Genomic DNA, 18,589 nt, shown 5'->3' on the forward strand with positions numbered 1-18,589 from the left:
AACCAGAGAGAACTCAGCCGTCCACATTCACCCTGCATGCACACACCTGCCCTGCCCCCACGTGGATTGTATGAACTCTTCCAAAGACACTGTGAGGGACCTCAGATTTACTCAGGACCTAGGAGCGCACACGGGTGGACGGCAAGAGACTGTGTCACCTGCAGGCAGTCAGCCGCGTGTGTGAATACGCGCACAGCCCAGATGCGGAACAACGGTATCCACTACTGTTTATCAGTGCTTACTGGACGCCAGGCTTACACCGCACACAAATGCCTTTGTCTTTTGTACTTTATCCTAGCTAATCCTCTTAAATGCCTAAAAGATACTTTTCCTTTGATGCCCACATTTGTACACGTAGAAAAACAAAGCTGGGTTTGGCAGGCTTGTGATTGGAGCGCTTGGGGAGTAGAGTTGGGAGTTCAAGGCCATCCTTGACCACACAACAAAATTGAGACCGCCCTGACCTACAGGAGACCTGTCTCAAAAAAATAAAAATAAACAAAAAACAAATAGGAACCAAGCCACAGGAAGTTAAAATAACTTTCCCAAGGCCATAGGTTAGAATGCAGGTTCTCAGGCTCCCAGGACAGGACGAACTTAGCGCAGGCCTCCTGACTGCTCTCACTGCGGGAACAACACACCCTGCATCTCCAATATCACACATCCAGAACAGAACCCTTGACTTCCTCCAAACCTGCTTTCCCTCCCCCATCCCACGGGCACTGCCTGTCTCGGTGAGCGGCCCTTGCCTTTCATTTAGTTCCCTAAAGCCCAGAAACGGGAATTGTCCTCAGTTTCCCCTTTTCTTCAACTCATATCCTGTTCTTCAGCAACTTCTCAAACTGCCCACAGCCCTCAACCAACATGTCCATCATCTTGCTAGGACCAGTTCAATAACCAATGATAAATGTCCCTCCCTATCTGCAAGCTGGCTTCTCTGCGTCCATTTCCCATGCACCGAGTCATGCCATCCCCTGCTTGGAACCTCCACTAGGTTCTAGCTTCATGTAACAGAATCCACACCTGGTGTTCTGCCAAATGAAGCAGCCCTGCCCTCACTTCCTGCTTTGTCTGAGAGACCATGTCCTCCAGTGTGTCTGAGAGACCATGTCGTCCTCCAGTGTGTCTGAGAGACCATGTCCTCCAGTGTGTCTGAGAGACCATGTCCTCCAGTGTGTCTGAGAGACCATGTCCTCCAGTGTGTCTGAGAGACCATGTCCTCCAGTGTGTCTGAGAGACCATGTCCTCCAGTGTGTCTGAGAGACCATGTCCTCCAGTGTGTCTGAGAGACCATGTCCTCCAGTGTGTCTGGGAGACCATGTCCTCCAGTGTGTCTGAGAGACCATGTCCTCCAGTGTGTCTGAGAGACCATGTCCTCCAGTGTGTCTGAGAGACCATGTCCTCCAGTGTGTCTGAGAGACCATGTCCTCCAGTGTGTCTGAGAGACCATGTCCTCCAGTGTGTCTGAGAGACCATGTCCTCCAGTGTGTCTGAGAGACCATGTCGTCCTCCAGTGTGTCTGAGAGACCATGTCGTCCTCCAGTGTGTCTGAGAGACCATGTCGTCCTCCAGTGTGTCTGAGAGACCATGTCCTCCAGTGTGTCTGAGAGACCATGTCCTCCAGTGTGTCTGAGAGACCATGTCCTCCAGTGTGTCTGGGAGACCATGTCCTCCAGTGTGTCTGAGAGACCATGTCCTCCAGTGTGTCTGAGAGACCATGTCCTCCAGTGTGTCTGAGAGACCATGTCCTCCAGTGTGTCTGAGAGACCATGTCCTCCAGTGTGTCTGAGAGACCATGTCCTCCAGTGTGTCTGAGAGACCATGTCCTCCAGTGTGTCTGGGAGACCATGTCCTCCAGTGTGTCTGAGAGACCATGTCCTCCAGTGTGTCTGAGAGACCATGTCCTCCAGTGTGTCTGAGAGACCATGTCCTCCAGTGTGTCTGAGAGACCATGTCCTCCAGTGTGTCTGAGAGACCATGTCCTCCAGTGTGTCTGAGAGACCATGTCCTCCAGTGTGTCTGAGAGACCATGTCCTCCAGTGTGTCTGAGAGACCATGTCGTCCTCCAGTGTGTCTGAGAGACCATGTCGTCCTCCAGTGTGTCTGAGAGACCATGTCCTCCAGTGTGTCTGAGAGACCATGTCCTCCAGTGTGTCTGGGAGACCATGTCCTCCAGTGTGTCTGAGAGACCATGTCACTATCCAGTGTGTCTGAGAGACCATGTCCTCCAGTGTGTCTGAGAGACCATGTCCTCCAGTGTGTCTGAGAGACCATGTCCTCCAGTGTGTCTGAGAGACCATGTCCTCCAGTGTGTCTGAGAGACCATGTCCTCCAGTGTGTCTGAGAGACCATGTCCTCCAGTGTGTCTGAGAGACCATGTCCTCCAGTGTGTCTGAGAGACCATGTCCTCCAGTGTGTCTGAGAGACCATGTCCTCCAGTGTGTCTGAGAGACCATGTCCTCCAGTGTGTCTGAGAGACCATGTCCTCCAGTGTGTCTGAGAGACCATGTCCTCCAGTGTGTCTGAGAGACCATGTCCTCCAGTGTGTCTGGGAGACCATGTCCTCCAGTGTGTCTGGGAGACCATGTCCTCCAGTGTGTCTGAGAGACCATGTCCTCCAGTGTGTCTGAGAGACCATGTCCTCCAGTGTGTCTGAGAGACCATGTCCTCCAGTGTGTCTGAGAGACCATGTCCTCCAGTGTGTCTGAGAGACCATGTCCTCCAGTGTGTCTGAGAGACCATGTCCTCCAGTGTGTCTGGGAGACCATGTCCTCCAGTGTGTCTGAGAGACCATGTCACTATCCTGTGTGTCTGAGAGACCATGTCCTCCAGTGTGTCTGGGAGACCATGTCCTCCAGTGTGTCTGAGAGACCATGTCCTCCAGTGTGTCTGAGAGACCATGTCCTCCAGTGTGTCTGAGAGACCATGTCCTCCAGTGTGTCTGAGAGACCATGCCATCCAGTGTGTCTGACCACACTGGCCCTCTGTTTCCAGCTCTGGAACCATAGCATGACTTGACCTTTCCCCTTTGCTGGAATGTTCTTCCTTCTGGTTTCTATATGGTTAGCCTCTGCTGACTGTGAGATGAGAAGGAGGCTACCTGTTCCGGCGGCGTCATCCCTTCCATGGGGAAGGGCTAGCCTTCCAAACCTGCCTGATATTTTATGGGGTGGAAGCACAGGCCTCCAGTTTGGAGGGACAGGCATGCCTCTTCCACTTCCCCCTTTCCTCTGGCCCAGCCGTTCTCAACATGGGGGTCAAGACCCCTTTGGGCAGTCAACCCACCCCTCCACGGGGTTGTGTATCCGAAAGTTACATTACAGTTCATAGCAGCAGCAAAATCACAAGTTATGAAGTAGCAACAAAAATAATTTCACAGTTCCACACAACATGGGGAAGTGGGCTAAAGGCCCCAGCGTCAGGGCATGTGAGGACCCTGATCCAGCCCCAGGCAGAGGTGGGCCTTTCTAGAACAGCCTCTGTGAGGAAAGACTCTGTTTCCTCCGGGCACCACAGGGATGAATGCTGCTTGCTACTCATTCAAGAGACACCGAGTAGACTATCACCAGGAAGAGAGAAGCTCTAGGAAGAGAGAAGCAGGATATGGGGGTGAAGCCATAAGGATTTACTCAAGACAAGAGAAGGCCAGTCCCAAGGGAACTGTTTCTTTCTCTTTCTTTTTGTTTTTGGTTTTTGTTTTGTCTTTTGTTTTACAAGACAGCGTTTCTCTGTAGAACTTGCTTTGTAGACCAGGTTGTCCTGGAACTCACAGAGATCTGCTTCCCTCTGATGGCTGGGACGAAAGGGGTGGGGGCGGCAACACCTGGCCCAAGAACTGCTCACTTCTAATTCAGATGCACTTTGACAATTTTAAAGTGAATTATCCTTTGAGTCATGATTTTATTTTCATGGGAAAAGGACACAACATTTTTAATGATTTTTCTTTTTATATTAAGGTTCACGCTTGCGTCAAAATCAATTTTTTTTCTGGTCTTAAGAACTTTTGGGTTTTAGTTTGACAAGTGACCTGAGGTGGTTAAAGCAGTCATATTGATATTTATACAAAGTAAAAGTGGGGGCTGGAGAGATGGCTCAGCAGTTAAGAGCATTGGCTGCTCTTCCAGAGGACTTGGGTTCAATTCCCAGCATCCACAAGGCCACTCACAGCTGTCTATAACCCCAGTTTCAGGGAACTCTGACACCCTTACACAAGCATACATGCAGGAAAAACATCAATGTACATAAGATAAAAATGAATATTATATTATTATTATTTTGGTTTTTCAAGACAGGGTTTCTCTGTAGCTTTGGAGCCTGTCCTGGAACTAGCTCTTGTAGACCAGGCTGGCCTCGAACTCACAGAGATCCGCCTGCCTCTGCCTCCCGAGTGCTGGGATTAAAGGTGTGTGCCACCACTGCCCAGCAATAAATTATTTTTTTTTTTAAAGTAAGAGTGGCGTGCAGGAAGACCAGCGGGGGGGTGGGGCTTGTGCTGTCCCCTGCCTGTGAGGCTGGCTCCGTTACCGTGGGCGCTGTGCTGCAGCTCCATGACGAAGTAGTGGATCACAGTCATGATGTCACTGCTTTCGCACGTGCTCCCCACGAAGTACGGGATCATCAACACTCCAGGATGTTTGCTTCTGAAGTCGCTGACCCAGCTGGCGATGAGAGTGGATTTCCCACAGCCGCGTTCTCCAGACAAGAGCAAAATCGACTTATAAGCCGGAAGGGAATTTACTCTGAAAAACAGAAGGGTAAGTGGCAGGCACGGCTATTTACCAAGAACGGGAAGGAGAGGAGACATTTTCCCTTCTAAGAGAGGTGATACTCTGGCCTGAGGCAGGAGGCTTCAGGAGGCTTCAATCATTCCTCCTCGGACCTGCAGCTTTGTATGACATGAGGTTAGTAGAGTAGAGATGGGAACTTCAGAAGGCTCCTCTGGCTAGACAGACCCCAGGACTGTCCGACGTGAACTTCAAGTACAGTCAAGTTGGCAGCGTCAGAGGACTGTTTAAAAGACTGAAATAAAGGGGGCTGGAGAGATGGCTCAGTGGTTAAGAGCATTGCCTGCTCTTCCAAAGGTCCTGAGTTCAATTCCCAGCAACCACATGGTGGTTCACAACCATCTGTAAAGAGGTCTGGCCTTCAGGCATACAGACAGAATATTGTATACATAATAAATTAATTTAAAAAAAAGACTGAAATAAAAATTCTCAAGTAGGTCACTAAAAAGCTGCCATTTTTGCAATAATTCTGTCTTCATCGATATAAATTGGGAATCAACGCTCTAGTACTTAAATTCCTTCATTAATAATTTCCTTTCTTTTTATTTATTTACTATTTATTATTATTTGGGGTGGGTGGAGACAGAGTTTCTCTGTGTAGCCCTGGCCTGGCAGTCCTGGAACTCACTCTGTAGACCAGACTGGCTCAAACTCACAGATCCATCTGCCTCTTCCTCCCAAGTGCTGGGATGAAAGGCGTGCGCCACCACTGCCAGGCTTTCACCGATAACTTTCAAAACTGGGATTTAATTTTGAGTCCTTCTTCTACCTCTGCCGTCAGCCTTGTTGAAATATGTCATCTAGGTGACCTGGGAGACCAGACAGCCAGCAGTTCATCACACACACACACACACACACACACACACACACACACACACACACCGTGCCTTTTCTCTAGCCTCGGGGCTTCTGTATTTGCAGTTCTGTCTGGAATGTTCTTCCAGGTCCTGTTTCCAGGTTTGCATAGCGGCTGCCTCGCTCGTTTCTATTGGTTACCCACACATCACTTCATCACCCAGGCCTTCCCTCGCCCTATCCGCCGGCCCCTTCCATTTCAGTTTGCTCCACTGGCCCTTGAAGACATGGAGCACACTGCACACCTCATACATGCTGCTTAGGTAGTCCCTGTGCCCAGGATCAAATGCCACAGGGGCGGGGATGAAACTGTGTGCGACCCCAAGCGGGTCAAACCAACGAGTACAAACACAGATGAGATGCATCTGCGTAAACAGAGACAGAGTCTTCATGGACGTCACGGACGACAAATGGAAACCTTCTTACTAAAAACTCTACTGCTAGAAGGCTGATGTGTGACCTGGCGTGGCAGCACATGCTTATAATGTCAGTATTCGGGAGACACGGACGGGAAGATGTCCAGGAGTTTAAGGCCGACCTAGAACACAGAGTGAGTTTGAGGCCAGCCAGGGCTACGCAGTGAGATCGCGTCTGAAGGAGACAGAAAGAGAAAAGTAAAGAAAGAAGTTGGTATTGCAGTCATGCTTTACACCTTAGAACGAGGATCGTTCTTCTATTGATTTACACACAGTACGGGGCAGTGTTCCAGATGGTAGAGCAAACAGAGCCCTAAGTGTTTCCACACAGTTAAAAAGACTACCTAATCACTGTGCTCTTACTGGGTCCAATTTAAATTCTTCAATTAAAAAACAAAAAAACAATGGCCTATTCAAAAACAATAAAACACTGAGAATCTACAAAGCAAAATCATTAGTTTTAAAGTACACCGTTGATTTTCATTATACAAGGATATATAACCATCACTGCTATTTAACTCCAAAACGCACCCAGTATCTCCAAAAACCTCTGTCCCCTTAATAGTCACCCTCCTTTCCGTCCCCACTCTCTCTCAGCAGAAACACCCTGACTCTGCTTCTGCCGACTCACTTATACCAGCCTAACGTTGTTAACCTGTGTATTCGCCTACAGTCTGAAGAGCGTCGGCTGACTCTCACGCTGCCGTGACCTAGCATGGGCACCCAGATCCACCAGAAAGCTCGGTGGCCGCGCCGAGTGGCCTGCGATGGGAGTGTTGCGCCTGGGATAGGAACTACGAAGGCCTGCCGGTGCCATCCTGGCTACTGAGAATAAAGGAGATCTACAGGAAGAGCTAGAGGAGACTGAAAAGGATATTCTACAGAGGCTCCCTGTCCTTAGAAATGAGACTTGGAGGGACGCTATCCATAACCACAGCCCTCTATGTCACCTCATCCATCAGTGCCTCTGGGTGGGAAACGGGTCTATGAGCACCCCCGGTGGAAGAGATGTGGGGGCTGGCTGTTCTGTGCAGGACACCAGATAAACCTAAAATGACTGTGTGCATTCTGTGTAATAAACTGATTCCCTATCAACCCAAGTATGATGCGGTCCATATCCTAATAAGTGCCTGGTGAACATATCGATACAACTTATACTGACATAGGTGGAAGCTCTTTGTAAATGACTTGATAGCATTCATTCTCCTTAGTTTCTTTTGCTTACGGTCATTCCACAATCCTCGGGGATTCGTTAAGCAAATGTTGATGAATGAGACTGAAAAGGACCGCCCCTTGGTCCTTCAGAGCCCCCTTTTCACCTCGAGAGCCCGTGAAATACAGAAAAGCTTCAAAAAAGCAGAACGGCTAGCTGTGGAGCCTGTCCTGGAACTAGCTCTTGTAGAGCAGGCTGGCCTCGAACTCACAGAGATCCGCCTGCCTCTGCCTCCCGAGTGCTGGGATCAAAAATGTACGCCACCTCCACCCGGCTTCTGAAGCACGGCTTCTACAGTCTTTTTCTTTTTCATTCTTCCTTTAACTGAATTTTTAATCTAAATTTTTGTAATTTTTAAATATTAAAATATAATTACATAATTTCCCCTCCCTCTCATCCCATGCTCCCCATCCTCTTAAATTTATAACCTCTTCTTCCTTCATTACTATTGTATTATATTTATATGTATATACATGCATAAATATGTAAGTATAACCTGCCGAGTCTGGTTAGCGCTGCTTGTACGTATGTGATTTCAGGGCTGGCCCGCTTGGATTAGATAACTAATTAGAAGGCTCACCCAGGGAGGACTAACTCTCCGTCTCTCAGCAGTAATTAGCAGCTTGTAGTTCTTTGTCTGTGAGGGAGGTCCCCTGAGATGTCCCTCTTCCACACTAGAATGTCTCCTGGTGTCACAGCTCAGGGCTGGTTGCAGAAGCCCTCCTGCTGAGGCACTGCCAGGGTAGACTCTCACGGTGTCTTTCTGACAGAAACTTACCGGGAAAAGGAGGCCAGACAGTCTGGATTTGGAGGCTCACATTACCTTAGCCCTGTAAAATAAAGAGGATTTCTGAACCTCTTACCTGAGGATGGAGTCTAGGCCCGAATCTGCTGTGGTTCTGTCGGAGTCTGTCCTGTCGGAGTCAAGCCCGACGTTTTTTAAGGCAAATTTTTCCAGGATTTCGAAGGTCCTGTTGGACTCCTTGGAGACAACAAAAACCTGCTTGCATTTCTCAGCGAAGTCTTCATGGTACAAACGCTCAAGACTGTGTTTGTAGTCTCGACGGTGAGAAAGATAAACGAGGTATTAGATTTATAGTTTGGCATCTTCGGTTCTGCGTGACCCTGCGTGACCCTTGTAAATTCCCAGGGAGGAAACCCACCCTTCCGTGTCTGTACCGCTCTCTCTCTATGGCTGTGCCATATTCTATAGCCCAGTGTATATAATAGTGAGAACAACCACAGTCCAGGGGTTCTCAGCCTTCCTAATGCTGCAGCCCCTTAACACAGTTCCTCGTGGTGTGGTGACCCCGACCTTAAAATTACTTCGCTGCTACTTCATAACTTTCATTTTTCCTCTGCTATGAATCATAATATAAATGTCTGACATGCATCCTCCCCAAAGGGCCACAGCCCACAGCTTGGAAACCACTGCCGTGGGCAGACCATGTAACCTTCCTGGTGCCATTTGTACGCGGAATCCAACTTTCATGACCTGAGAGCAACAAGGATAGAAAACAAATTTAGACTTGATACATACATTCTGTTTTCATAATCCGACTGCTAGCTAGTACAGAGGTTCAGTTTTCAGGCATGCTTGTCCTCCAGGGCATGGGTTGGGGAGGACAGCGTTTTCTTCTTCAGGTAAAATGTTCCAACATGGACGATAGCCATAAGCATAGGTGCAGCTTTGCCATAGGGTGAGTCTTCTATATTCTGATACATATGGAGGACCAGATAACTAGATGATCTCTAATGCTCATTCCAGCTCCAATTTGCTTCAGTTCCAAACCCACTGCCTGGTTAGGGTCAGGGCGTTCTGGCCTACCAAAATACCCTCCTGTCTTTGAAGAGCCGCGTATTCCCAGGTTTAATCTGCTTGCAGACGTGGGAGGTGGGGAATGAAGGAGAGTATCAATAAATGAAACAAAACATACGTGGTCTGGTAGATTCCCAAAAGACACAGCTTGTACCTCCACAACTAACTGGGCCTCCCTGAGGTTGAGATTCGGCCCAGAATAGACTTAGACACTCAGTTTGGCCAAGGCCAGCTCTAAGATCCAAGAGCATCAACAGAATTTAGGAGGACCTTACAAGTCTCCTGAACTAACCTTGACCACCACTGCGTCGGTTTCTCTGTGAACAGTAGAAGGACTTGACATTCATTTTGAAAGCTAGCATTTCCATCCATGTGTCATGGAACTTCTAAGAGCCAAGTCCTCGCTGAAACAAGATGATCAGCATGAGGATGAGGAAGGGTCCGAGAATGAGAATATAAAAATGTGGATTCCAAAAATAGGAATGTAGAAATAAAAAAAGTATAAATGTAAGCCTAGGAGAAGGAGAAGAGACTCTCAGCAGCTTTCTCAGCAGCTTGAGGATGAACTATTAGCAGCGGGTTACTCTGCTTTACAACCCATAGCTCTATTTACAAAACCAGAGCATCTCTCTGCAAACTGAGAGCTGGCCTACGGATATGAGCTGAGTCAACTTTTAGGAAAGAGATCTATGACCTCTGGGTTATGCGTTATCCCTACTATGCGAAACTGGCAGCATCAAAGGGGAGAGCACAGGGCTTCAGTAAACACTACCTGAAAGTACCAAGGCAGACAATAGATTAAGTACAAATACTAGTTTAACTGAGAAACTCTGTTAATAGAGATTGTAATGTAAGGCAATCTGTATCTGAGTTTTACCTTCAATTCCTTTGTTCAGACCTAATGCCCCTACTATAAAAAGGTGGGTTCAAGCCGGGCAGTGGTGGCGCACGCCTTTAATCCCAGCACTCGGGAGGCAGAGACAGGCGGATCTCTATGAGTTCGAGGCCAGCCTGGTCTACAAGAGCTAGTTCCAGGATAGGCACCAAAGCTACAGAGAAACCTTGTCTTGAAAAAACAAAAACAAAAGTGGGTTCAGAAATCGGCCACAGTCTTACAAAAAACAAACAAACAAACACCTCTGGCTGTGGTCTCAGCTAGTTGATAAGCTTTTTGTGCCCCATGGAGACTTTTTATTTTATTTTTTAAATTTTTTCCTGGATTCTGGTTTCTGGAATAAAGTTTGCTTCTGGGTTATTAGACTTTGATGGTCTGTCCTCATCTTTGCATGACCCCCCCTGGACCCAACAGATGACAGGTGCAGCTGATGCAGCCACCACACGTGCCTGCACATACATGAAGACACACACACACACACACACGCACGCACACACGCATATACACTGACAACTCTACATTGCTTTTCAGCGGCTACCAGCTGACCAAATGGTTTTCTACAGCCCTGGCTGTAGACTATGAGAGCCTCACTCCACTTGAGTTATTATTAAAGGGGCCACAAGGAAAGAATTTAACACCTGCTTCCAAAACATTTTTATAATTTATGTAATATAAATAATTTACATTAATATTATTTAATTGTACATTTATAATTTATATAATATAAACAATTGATATTATAGAACCCATTATGAATCTTCTTATTCATTGAATGTATATAAATCCATTTAAGAACAAAGCCTGGGGGCTGAAGAGATGGCTCAGTGGTTAAGAGTGCATACATACGCTCTTGCCAAGGGCCTGAGTTCAGTTCCCAGCACCCCCTCAGGCGGCTCGCAATTATCCAGCACCTTCTGGGGTCAGAGAGCACCTGCACTCATGAGCACAGACCTCACATGCATACTCACACATACGTACACACATGTAATTTGAAAGTAAGAGTGAAACAAGAAGAAAGTCTAAAGTAAGCTAACCTTTCGATAATATTCAAAACCGAGGGCTAATGAGGCCCGACAAGACCTGAGTTTATCCCTGAAAGAAGGAGAAAAGCAATTCCTCGGTGCTCCCCTCCGGCCTCCACATGCCTACTGCCGCACAAGTGCCCTCTACAGACACATGCACATCATACACACGCATGCATATCCAGAACATTCAAGAACTAACATAAGTACCGTAACGAAATAAGGGGGCCTTAATCCAGACATACAGAAAAGTCCGATTCTTTTACACACTAGTGACTGTTAATCAGGTAGGTTTCAGGTTGAGATCAATAAAAGAATATTAATTACTATGAGCCGCAGTTTGAACTTTAGTCAGATGCAGGTACTCTTCCAGATCCCATTTGTTGTCATTCGTCCTTTGTAGAATTTCCTTGGGCTAACATGTTCTGGGCACTGTGTTTAGATGCTTTGCTTTTTTTTTTCCTATTACTTTCGAGGTATTTACTGTCGATCTGTTTTATACAAGAAACCAGTGCTTATCAAGAGTAACAGGCCGGGCGGTGGTGGCGCACGCCTTTAATCCCAGCACTCGGGAGGCAGAGGCAGGCGGATCTCTGTGAGTTCGAGACCAGCCTGGTCTACAGAGCTAGTTCCAGGACAGGCTCCAAGCCACAGGGAAACCCTGTCTCGAAAAAAAAAGAAAAAAAAAGAGTAACTTGCAAACTCAACAGCTTGGAACTGGAAACTCTAGGACCTAGCACAGGCTGGACCGAGAGTCCGGAACCCTGTCCCCGCAGCCATTCTTTTCTTGCCCGCCTCGCATCCCCTGGCTTGCACTGCACTTCACGAGCAGCCCTGGATTAGCATCTGGGCCTCATTCGGCTTCAGTTCTCATTCTTCAGCTCATGACTGCTCTTCCCGATACAAGATTAGCTCAGCAGAACATCACTTTTTTTTTTTTTGGCCCCAGTGACTGAGTCAAATACAAACATATGACCTAGTCAGGCACTCAGAGACAGAAGACCCCACTCTAAGACTCAGAGTCAATCCTTCTGACTTTGAACCTGGCGCTGCTGCAGTCAGTTTTCCTTCCATGACAGGGAATTCAAGGTGTTGAGCCCACATCAGGACAGCAGATCCCAGCTGAGACCCAAGCCCAGGGCTGCCATTTGAGCACTGGGATGAAGCCTACAGGAACCAGAGCTAAGCCCCGCCTCTGCGGTTCTGTAAGCAAGTTTTAAGGCAATAGGATGGAACGGGGCCCAAACTCTGCGAGCCTCCTTTTCTATTGATGTCACCTACAACCAAAAGACCGACGGACTGACCATGTTCTTTTCTGGGGTCCCTCATGGTTTGGCTGACAAACAGTTTCACGTCACCAGCACTTAGAGTCATCACCACATCCACCCCTGCTCCTAATCACGTTATAAGGTCTCTTGACTCTCTGGTCCCAGACAGGATCTGAGAATACACCAGCTACTGTGACGTTGTATGCCCACATCACTAGCCCTTACATTAGAAACTGCAACATTTGTACGTTGTTCCTTGAGCATGCGACCAAACGTAGTCATCTTCTTACCCGCAAACATACCCCATGCGTGTGGACAATTCTCCTTTCGTGCTACTTGACGAGCTTTCCGTCCTGAAGCCTGTCTGGGTGAAGAACCCCTGCCGCACTCTTAAGGGTTGTTGGCTTTTCAATCGCCCGCGTAAACACTCACAGGACATTATTTTCAGAACCCTAACTAAACCACTGTGTTCGGAGGCGATATGATGTGGGGCGGGGCTTCTCACTTTAGCTTGTGTGCAAATCTCCTAGTCAGCTCCCTAAAATGCAAATTCTAATCCAGCAGACCCAGAATGGAATATAAGTTAATTCGTGGATTCCGCGGAGTAGTAAAGGATGCGCAGACAAGGATGTGAGAATCAGAGGAGCCTGACCTGAAGACCTGGATGGGTCCCTTAGGAGTTGTGTGTCGCTGGGAAGATGCTTAACCATGGCACGGCTGTTTTCACATGCTCATCAGCCAGACCAGAAGGTTATCCTTCAAGAGCTACACCTTAAAGGTTAAATGTGACACTATGCACACATCACTAGACAATGAAGGATCCTTCCCTAACTGTGGCACACTGGCGTTTAGGACCAGACAGCCGGCATCGTGGAGGTCTGTCCTGTGCGGTTACGTCCCCAGCCTCTACCCACTAGACACGGTGCTTTTCTTCACTTATGACAACCACGATTCTCTGCAGATGAGACCAGAGGGGACAAAAATCAAGCCTGGGTGAAAACGCCCCTCTAGACCTACATGTGGATGCCAGTGTTCTGGGTCTTCTCTGCTCTAACTTCTAATAATCTCGAGGTGCGTGGTGAGTGCCAAGTCCTCTTATGGAGCACCCAGGTTCAGTTCCCAGCATCCATTGCTGGCCCACAGCTGCCTAGAACTCTGGTCCCAGGGGTTCTGACACTTTCTTCTGACCTCCTCAGGCTCCTGCATGAACACAGTGTGTATGCGTGCACTCAGGCGCATACACAAACACACACACACACACAACTATATTTTTAAAGAGAGCAACATATGCTACAAGATTATGGTAAAAATTTAAAATGCTTAGTAAGTATATTCAACTATTTGAAAGTCCCTTTTGTGGGCCAGCGAGCTGCCTCAGCAGGCCAAAGCCACTCCCTGCACAAACTGGATTACCTGAGTTCTGTTCCTGCAGCTCACAAAAAGCCAGATGTGAGAGCCGGAATCTGTCACCCAGCACTGTGGGATGGGAAGTGGAGACAGGAAACTGTGGGCCAGTATGTGGGAGTATGCTGGCCACCAGAAGTGAGAGATTTTGCCTCCACAGGACAAAGGGGAAAAAATGACTCCCCTAGTTGTCCTCTGCCCTTCAAAGGCACCATGGTGTACTCATGGTGCATGCGTGTACACATACACACACACACACACACAAACATACATACATACACACACACACACACACGCACGCACGCACACACACATTAAATTTCTTTTTTTAATTCCTTCTCCAGAAGACCCAGGAGACACTGATTGCTAACGGCGGACCTAGCCATCCCTACATTTACTGACCTATGTTTTCCATGATCATAGGGGCTGGGTAGAGCTTTTCCACAACAGCAGACCAGTCCTTGAAAACCATCTCCCCCAACTCGTCCAGGTCTCTGTAGAATCTGACCCGAAGCCCTTTACCAATGATCTTGGCCTTCAGTTTTCCAACTCTCAGCTTTTCTTCTTGTTTCATCAGAGAAGCTGGGGACAGCTCTTCCTCCTCCTCCTCCTCGCTGAAAGTCCTCAGCAGCAAGTTCGAGGTCCGGAAGTAGAAGAATTGAAATGGGGATTCCTTCTGAAATGCCGCCTGCATGATCTCAAACTCCGTCAGGCTGCAGGTGGGAGTCTGCAGGACCCAAGGGTAGCCATTTTTGGCAGCGATGTACAGATTTTGTTCACCCTTGGACAGACTTGTGAAGTCCTTGACCTTGGTGAACACGAAGGGTGTGTAGCCAGGGAGGAAATCCCCGTAGGTCTGCCCCAGCAGGCAGATGAAGAAGGGGAAGCAGCTATCCACGTAGTCAAGGCAGAGCTTCAGGCTCTGTGAGCGCAGACAGGCGTGCTGGCGGAACAGGTTGGTGGTGAAGGACTTACGGACCTTCACAGTGGACCACCTCAGGTCCACAGCTTTGAAGTAGGTGCCCCGGGAGCTGCAGAAGTCATTAAGTCGAGGGAAGATGGTGTTGGCCAAGAAGTCTCTCTCTTCTTGGAAGTCGTCTAGAGTGGAGCAGATGTACGGTCGGATGGGTTTCTGGAGTTTTAAGATGGGTTGGCTGCTGTACCTTGCTACAGGTTCGCTTGACTTCGGGTTCATTTCAGCAGCTTAGGGGTGACGTCGCACTTGGAACAAGACAAGTTGTAGCCTGGCTCAACAGCCAAGGTCCAAAGCGTGAGTGTCCTCCTCAGCTGTCCTCTTAACAACCAGTCAGCTTTGCTGAAGTTGCGTCTTGAATTAATTGTGTCCTGAGGAAGAGATGCCGCAGTCAGTCTGGTTACGAAAGGGCAGGAAAGGGCAAGCAGATGTATTTTAGGATGACCAGCAGCTTGTGTCCTTCCCTGACTCCCCACAAACCTTTAGCAGAAGAACTAACGACGCATAAGACAAAGGACACAGGGCTTCCATCTTTCCCCAGAGTCCCAGCCCACCTTCCCAGGTCCTCTGACCAACCGCTACTTCTGCCCCATAGAAACATAAAGACCAATGCAGGGTGACGGAGAGAAAAGGAAGGCAAGTCCACAAATGGATGCTAAGTCAAGAGGAGCCGCAACAGCCAGGAGGACTCATGACGGCCAGAGCAAGAACGAAACAGGTACAAAGCAGAGAACAGCATAGGGGAAACCAGGCCAGAGACCAAGATCAAGAATGTGGCTGTGGCCAAGCAAAGTCTGTATCCCGGACCCGACTGGGCTCTGTGGCTTCATCTTCAGTTCTACAAGCTCACGTACATCCCACCTGCTGGAATTTAATCCCACTGAGCTAACGGAAAACACTCCAATGAAGCCACAGCTATATGCCTGCGAGGGCTAAACATAGTTACAAAAACTACTTCACCGTTCGAGCTTTTTCTCGATACACCTTACTTCCACGCCAGATATTACTTTTTAAATTATATTTATTCCTTTATGGTAAAACATGTCAGAAGCATAAAAGAATTCCTAAGATCGCCTAACAACATTTAAGCCCATGCCTTTTTTTAAAAAAACGTATGAAGCCTCTGCATTGGATTGCTTCAATATAATCCCACGAGAGAGAGACCACCACCCTACCACACAGATCAGGAAGCAAAAATTTCGACAGGATAAGCAACGTGTCCAAAGTCACAGTTACTTTATAATTAATTTACTTATTGAGGGTGGGGGCGTGTGTGCGCCACAGAAAACAGGAAGACGTCAGAGGACCACTTTGGAGAGGCAGTCGTCTGCCTCCACCACATGGGTTCCAGGGAATGAGTTCAGATTAGCAAACTTGGTAGCAAGTGTCTTTACCCACTGGATCATCACAGGAGCCTGGATATCAAGATTTATCCACAGAGCAGGCTGACTCAGAAGGTGTTCATTACAATGTCTCCACATTATAGAGGATAGACCTGAAGTGTCAGGAGACTGTAAGTCAGTCTCCTGCCCATGAAAACAACTGCCCATGGGGTTGGAGGAATGGTTCAGCGGTTAAAAGCACTGGCTGCTCCTCCAGAGGTCCTGAGTTTTATATATATATATCTGGGGGAGCTATTCATACCCCCAACTGTATTCCCCTTTGCCTATCTGGATTTTCCTTCCAAGTTTAACTGCAAGTCAGGGGACCAATGGCCTTAGAGCTGCTCAAGAACTATGACAAAAATCACAACCAAGGTAGCCATTGACAGTAGTAGCCATAAACATACGTGGTAAAGAGAACTAGCCAGGACTGATGGTGCACTGCTTTAATCCCAGCAACTGGGAGGCAGCGGCAAGTGGAGGCCAGACCTGTCTACACAGTGAGTTCCAGGACAGCCACAGCTACACAGAGAGATGGCTCCGTGGATAAGAACACTTGTTCGTGAAGAGGACCAGGGTTCAGTCTCCAGCACTCACAGGGTGGCTCACTAGGAAGCAAGAGAATCAGATCCAAAGGTAAGGAGCTTAAAAACCCCATCCAGTATGGCGCTGGGGGAAAAAGGACAGAAGGACAGAGCAAAATGGAAACTAGAGGACAAAAGTCAGAAAAACGAACACGAGGAAAACTCACTAGGAACCCCAGAAACTGCGTGTGTGTGTGTGTGTGTGTGTGTGTGTGTTTGTGTCTGTGTGTGTTCCTCTATCCTCTCACTGAACCCGGAGTTTGTTATTTTGACTAAGTAGTCTGGCCTGAGAGCACTGTCCCTACCTTCACCACCCCACCCCCAGCACTGGGGCTACAGACCAGCGTCTGACCTTTACGCAAGGACTGAGAATCCTAACTCAGGTCATAGTGCAAGTGGAGTAATCATTTTACCCGCTGGGCCTCTCCTCAGATACCCGTTTATTTTACAGGGAACTCAGCCAGCAAGCTCAAAGGATCAAAAGAGCAAAGTTGAGTCAGATGAGGCCCGACCACCTCTTCTGCGAGCTCTCTCTCTCTCTCTCTCTCTCTCTCTCTCTCTCTCTCTCTCTCTCCCATCATCTGCAGAAACTTTTCCCCACAAACAGCAGTTTTATTTTGGAGGACAAATCTCATTCTCAGTTCCTCCCAGGTGCAGCCCCAATCTGCTCCCAGCCCCCACTGGCCAGTTAAGATGTATCTGTACGCACTTTCAGAACAGATGCTTACTTGCTCCATTGGGGGGGGAAAAAGTGATGTTGGGCTGTCAAACGCAGAAACGGAGATCTTTTTCTGAAAACAGAAAGAAATAAGATCCTGGTATGTGCTATACAAACACAAGCAGAGAGGCATAAAGCCTGCGTCTTAGGCTTCTCTGTGCTTCGGTAAAGGTAGGTAAATCAGGCAGATGTAAATAAGGCATCGCCACATTATGTAAACACCAAACCACAGATTCAAGATCAGCAAGTCTGAATTCCGGAAGTTGACAAAGGGACACTGTCACTGAAAAGCCTGCCTTTAGGAATTCGGATGCTCAGAAAACAACTCCAGTTTTCTTGGAGAAAGCGGTGATGGAGCAGGTGTGTCAAAAGACACGCGCTGGTGGAAAATGTGTTAAAAATAAGTCTAAAGAGTTTAGAAAACATTTCAGAACACACAAGCTGGCGTTAGGGACTTCCCTCGTCAGAAGGGGCCCCTTTGCTGTCTTTCGGAAGGCGGAAAGAGGTTTCTACGAAGTTTCAAAGCCACGGTCCAGGCTATTCGCAAGCCCTGCGGCTTTTGCTCTCAAGTATCAGCAAATGTCCTTTCCTGTTCTGTGCTAGCCTGGACTTCACCAGCGCGCGGTGCAGCTGATTCGTGGAGAGGCTGTGGGACTGCCAGGTCGTTCCTTGGTATTTATGGGGATGTCAAAGGAGCTTGAGTCCTTAAAGCGTCCCTCGTCGGGATTGGGAAACTTGGTCATCCACTACTGCAAACTAAGCCAAGAAAGGTCAGGAGATGCGGGCAACGAAACGCCAGGTGGAGCTGAAGGCTCCAGGAGCCCGGAGTGACACACTGGAAGACCGACCTGGAAACCCGCGTGCCACCATCGGCCAGAGGCGGAGCCCAGAATTCAGGGCTCGCCCTCTGGCTGGGGCCACGCGGGGCGGCTTTCCAGGTCCGCCTCTGAAGACTGTGTGTATTAGAGTCCTGAAACAAGCATAGACCTAATCTGCAATGAGATGGAAGTCCTAGATCACTCAGCACACAATTCCCCGCAGACACGAGACAGGAGAGTGCGCAAAGACCAAACTACGCCAAACTGGCTTAGATGCCAAAGACTACGACTCCCAGCATTCATAAGCCTAGCGCATTGCATGCCGGGAACTGTAGTTTCTTCCCCCCACCATCCACACGCACCAGAGAGGGTATTCAACCCCCTACATATTCCTCTATTTCGAAAAACAACGCCGAACAGAGAGGTGACAGCGAACGT

At 48.3% G+C, this 18,589-nt stretch overlaps 1 protein-coding gene across 4 annotated transcripts in view; it reads right to left on the minus strand.

Moving 5' to 3' along the window:
- The window catches only part of LOC142838760 (tetratricopeptide repeat protein 41-like), a 39,269-nt gene extending 20,955 nt beyond the window's left edge, over nt 1-18,314 (minus strand). For 3 of the 4 annotated variants that reach the window (XM_075954365.1, XM_075954363.1, XM_075954366.1), the window contains exons 1-4: nt 17,325-18,314; nt 14,079-15,020; nt 8,132-8,327; nt 4,525-4,739 (exon numbers count right to left, since the gene is read on the minus strand). In XM_075954365.1, the coding sequence (XP_075810480.1) occupies nt 4,525-4,739; nt 8,132-8,327; nt 14,079-14,871 (1,204 nt within the window). In that variant the 5' untranslated portion in view covers nt 14,872-15,020; nt 17,325-18,314. The remainder of the gene's footprint in view (nt 1-4,524; nt 4,740-8,131; nt 8,328-14,078; nt 15,021-17,324) is intronic. The other variant, XM_075954364.1, reaches the window with a different exon arrangement.
- Nucleotides 18,315-18,589: the final 275 nt, after the last annotated feature.

The sequence above is a fragment of the Microtus pennsylvanicus genome, chromosome 20 (genome assembly GCF_037038515.1).
Source record: "Microtus pennsylvanicus isolate mMicPen1 chromosome 20, mMicPen1.hap1, whole genome shotgun sequence".
Taxonomy (NCBI): domain Eukaryota; kingdom Metazoa; phylum Chordata; class Mammalia; order Rodentia; family Cricetidae; genus Microtus; species Microtus pennsylvanicus.